This window comes from Teleopsis dalmanni, chromosome 2 (assembly GCF_002237135.1).
Source record: "Teleopsis dalmanni isolate 2A chromosome 2, ASM223713v2, whole genome shotgun sequence".
Lineage (NCBI taxonomy): Eukaryota > Metazoa > Arthropoda > Insecta > Diptera > Diopsidae > Teleopsis > Teleopsis dalmanni.
Genome location: NC_051847.1, coordinates 184,184,403 through 184,187,912, shown reverse-complemented (window position 1 = coordinate 184,187,912; position 3,510 = coordinate 184,184,403). Strand labels below are relative to the sequence as shown.

Sequence of the window (3,510 nt, the reverse complement as noted above, 5' to 3'; positions counted from 1 at the left end):
TTATAGGCGCTTTCCGGTATGGCTTTGAGTTCCCTCTGCGAATTCTGTTTTACGTCTTCTATGGATTCAAAACGCGTTCCTCTGAGTGGTAATTTGAGGTTGGGAAACAGGAAAAAGTCACACGGTGCAAGATCAGGTGAATACGGTGGCTGTTCGATGGTATTTATTGAATGTTTGGCCTTAAAATCGTTGATAATGTTGAACAAATTGAGGTGAATCGGAACAAGCCGGGCGTTGACACGTCGCATACACAAATTGTCCACCAAAATCAAACGAGCCATCTCACGACCGATGCCTAGCTCTCGTGCTATCTCTCTAACACTCACATGAGGATTTTTGAACACGATTTCCTTTGCCTTTTCAATGTTTTCGTCGGTGGTAGAGGTCGAAGGTCGTCCAGAACGCGGCATGTCTTCGACGGTCGTACGACAGTCCTGAAAGGCTTTGTACCACTCATAAACTTGAGTTTTCGATAAAACTGATTCCCCATAAGCCTTTTGTAGCATTCGCAACGATTCTGCACACGAAATTTCGTTCGAAAAACAAAATTTGATGCAAACTCTTTGTTCAATATTTTTTTCCATTGTTTTTTTCGCAACGCACTACTGAGGTGAACTGGTTTCAACAGCTGCCGTAAACGAACTGTCCGACAGATCGACGCCATTTTTGGATAGTAATTAAGGACAGTGCTGCCAAACTACATAAACTTAAAATATCGAAAAATATACAGCGCGCGAATTTTAAATGAGAATTTCCGAAAGCTTTTCGGTCACAATGTATATACTATACTATACTATATGTCACATTTATTGACGAAAATATTGACGACATATGGGTTCTTCATTAGTAAAACAGGATTGGGAACCAATTTCTATATTTTTTTCTTTTCAATAAAATAAAATTAAGCAAAAAATGAAAGTAATACCTAATTTTGAAATCGTAATTAATTAATTAATTCGTATATTAGTTGAAAATCTATCATGATAATCTCTCTGATTTTTAAAGTGGATGCATGTTTTGCAATGATCCTGAAACTCGCATCAGTATCTCTTTGCCAATCTATGCTTATGCTTTTTTAAAATAAATTAGTCTAAGACATGCTAAGGCGAAATAAAAAGTCATTAACTTTTGGGATAACATATAGTCACTGTAGCTTAATTACTGGAATATCCTCAATGGAACTATCCTGAACTCACAACGTAATTTATGGAATTAATGCAAAAACATATAATATATTATATTATAATATATGATATTTTCTTCTTTCTGAGAGTATTCAATGTGAATTGTTCAGTATGGGTCTCAAAAGTATCAGCACATTATTAGTTGACAGAACTTCGGTCGTTTTTTAACCCGATTCATACTGGATAAACCCATTTTTTAGACTTTAAGTGTATTCTAATAGGTCCATATTTAAATTAATATAAAAATGCGATTGGAAAACATGTTTTTTTGAATGAAATTTGTTAAACTGTTGCATTTGTGCTTAATTGTAAGCAATTGTTGCAAGCGTCTTACATAGAGTGTTAGCATACCTAACTGATTGAACAAAATCAAATATATAAAACAATTTGAAATTAAAAAATTCACTATGTACTTCGATCAATCGATCAAAAAGGTCTATAGATTATAACTATTATATCCATAATTAACCCATTTCCGCATTAAAGACCTATACATTTTAGTTGTCGTACATAGAGGACTTTTAATCGCCGATCAATCAATCCATCGTGGATTTTTTTCAACTGCTTCGGATGTAGGACTTTAACTGAGTATCTATAATGTTTGCTTACTAATTGTTATACGACCAGGTGGAAACTCAATAAATTACTTCTGGATCGTTGAAATTGATAGTGTATAGTCTACATGGTATTTATTTTAACATGAGAGATATGGCAAGGGTTTTGCTATTGCTTGCTTCTGTTATGCAGTTAGAGTTATTTGTGAAAAGAATTCAAATGCATACCTTTTAGACATGGTATATAATGATAATATGATATTAGTTTTTATAGTAGTCCTCCACCTCTGTATCGCAACTGCAGTCCATAGAGGCCTTTTTTTCTCCAATTAAATATATATTATATATCTAATTTAGTTGTTGAACATTTGTTAGATTTACATTTCAAAATATTACGAATGATATTTATCACATCACAATTTTTAACTTTAAAATAAATAAGAAAATTATCGACATTACTCCGCTTATAAACTTGAAATACAATTGAGATCTATAAACTAAACTTTTTATTTTAAAAATATTTTATATGAAGTGATATGTAAAATATATATACTTTTTGGGTCTCGCCTTCAAGACGGTTACACTAATACTAAACTGATAACGTATTTTTGAAATATAAATAATTTTTATAAAATTTATTACAAAAACGATATCATGATTCATATACATCCACGACGCCATATAATAGTCACCAAAGCATTTAAGCAAGCTTTCATCGGAATTTAGTTTATAATTGTTGTTTCAACAAAACGTTCATAAAGCAAAAATACCAATATTTATACAAAATGATGTACTCAAAAGCTGAAATGTACTAAAAAAACTAAAATTATTAATATTAAATTATTAAAAAAAAAATTTATTTAATTAATATATTATTTCTTGTAGATTACAGGTAGCTAATATGTCGCTGAGCGCAATGCATTGCACGCGTTGCACGGAAGGATTCGAGCCAAACGAAAAAATCGTTAATTCGAATGGTGAACTCTGGCATACGCAGTGCTTTGTGTAAGTTTTTATATATAATAAAAAATTGTATTTAAATATTGATTATTTTAATTATTATATTTCTCGTTAGTTGTGCTCAGTGCTTCCGTCCATTTCAAGATGGTATCTTCTATGAATTCGAAGGACGCAAATATTGTGAACATGATTTTCATGTCCTCTTCGCGCCTTGTTGCAATAAATGTGGAGAATTTGTTATCGGACGTGTTATAAAGGCAATGTCCGCAAGCTGGCATCCACAGTGCTTCCGTTGTCAGTTGTGTGCTAAGGAATTAGCCGATTCTGGCTTTATACGCAATCAAAATCGTGCCTTATGTCATGAGTGCAATGCCAAAGTTAAGGCTGAAATAACTGGACGTTATGTGTGCCAAAAATGCCAGTAAGTATACTTATTACCGGTTAAGTAAATATTAAATAATTTATAAATATATAATGTTTATTATATATATTATTATTATTATGTATATTATTATTATTATGCATTATTATTATTATTATTATTATTATTATTATTATTATTATTATATATATTATTATTATTATTATATATATTATTATTATTATATATATTATTATTATTATGTATATTATTATTATTATATATATTATTATTATTATATATATTATTATTATCATATATATTATTATTATTACTATATATATTATTATTATAACGTATTTCACACTGTGGCTGAGATATGTATTGTACTCGTTTATCAATACAGATTATTTCTTTGAGTTTAATTTTGAGTTCTATATGTATATTGTCA

At 30.1% G+C, this 3,510-nt stretch overlaps 1 protein-coding gene across 3 annotated transcripts in view; it reads left to right on the top strand.

The window, feature by feature from the left end:
- Nucleotides 1-3,132, top strand: part of LOC119680322 (LIM domain-containing protein unc-97-like) — a 9,789-nt gene extending 6,657 nt beyond the window's left edge. For all 3 annotated transcript variants that reach the window (XM_038093086.1, XM_038093085.1, XM_038093087.1), the window contains 2 exons: nt 2,624-2,743; nt 2,814-3,132. In XM_038093086.1, the coding sequence (XP_037949014.1) occupies nt 2,640-2,743; nt 2,814-3,123 (414 nt within the window). In that variant the 5' untranslated portion in view covers nt 2,624-2,639 and the 3' untranslated portion in view covers nt 3,124-3,132. The remainder of the gene's footprint in view (nt 1-2,623; nt 2,744-2,813) is intronic.
- The last annotated feature ends 378 nt before the right edge of the window (nt 3,133-3,510 follow it).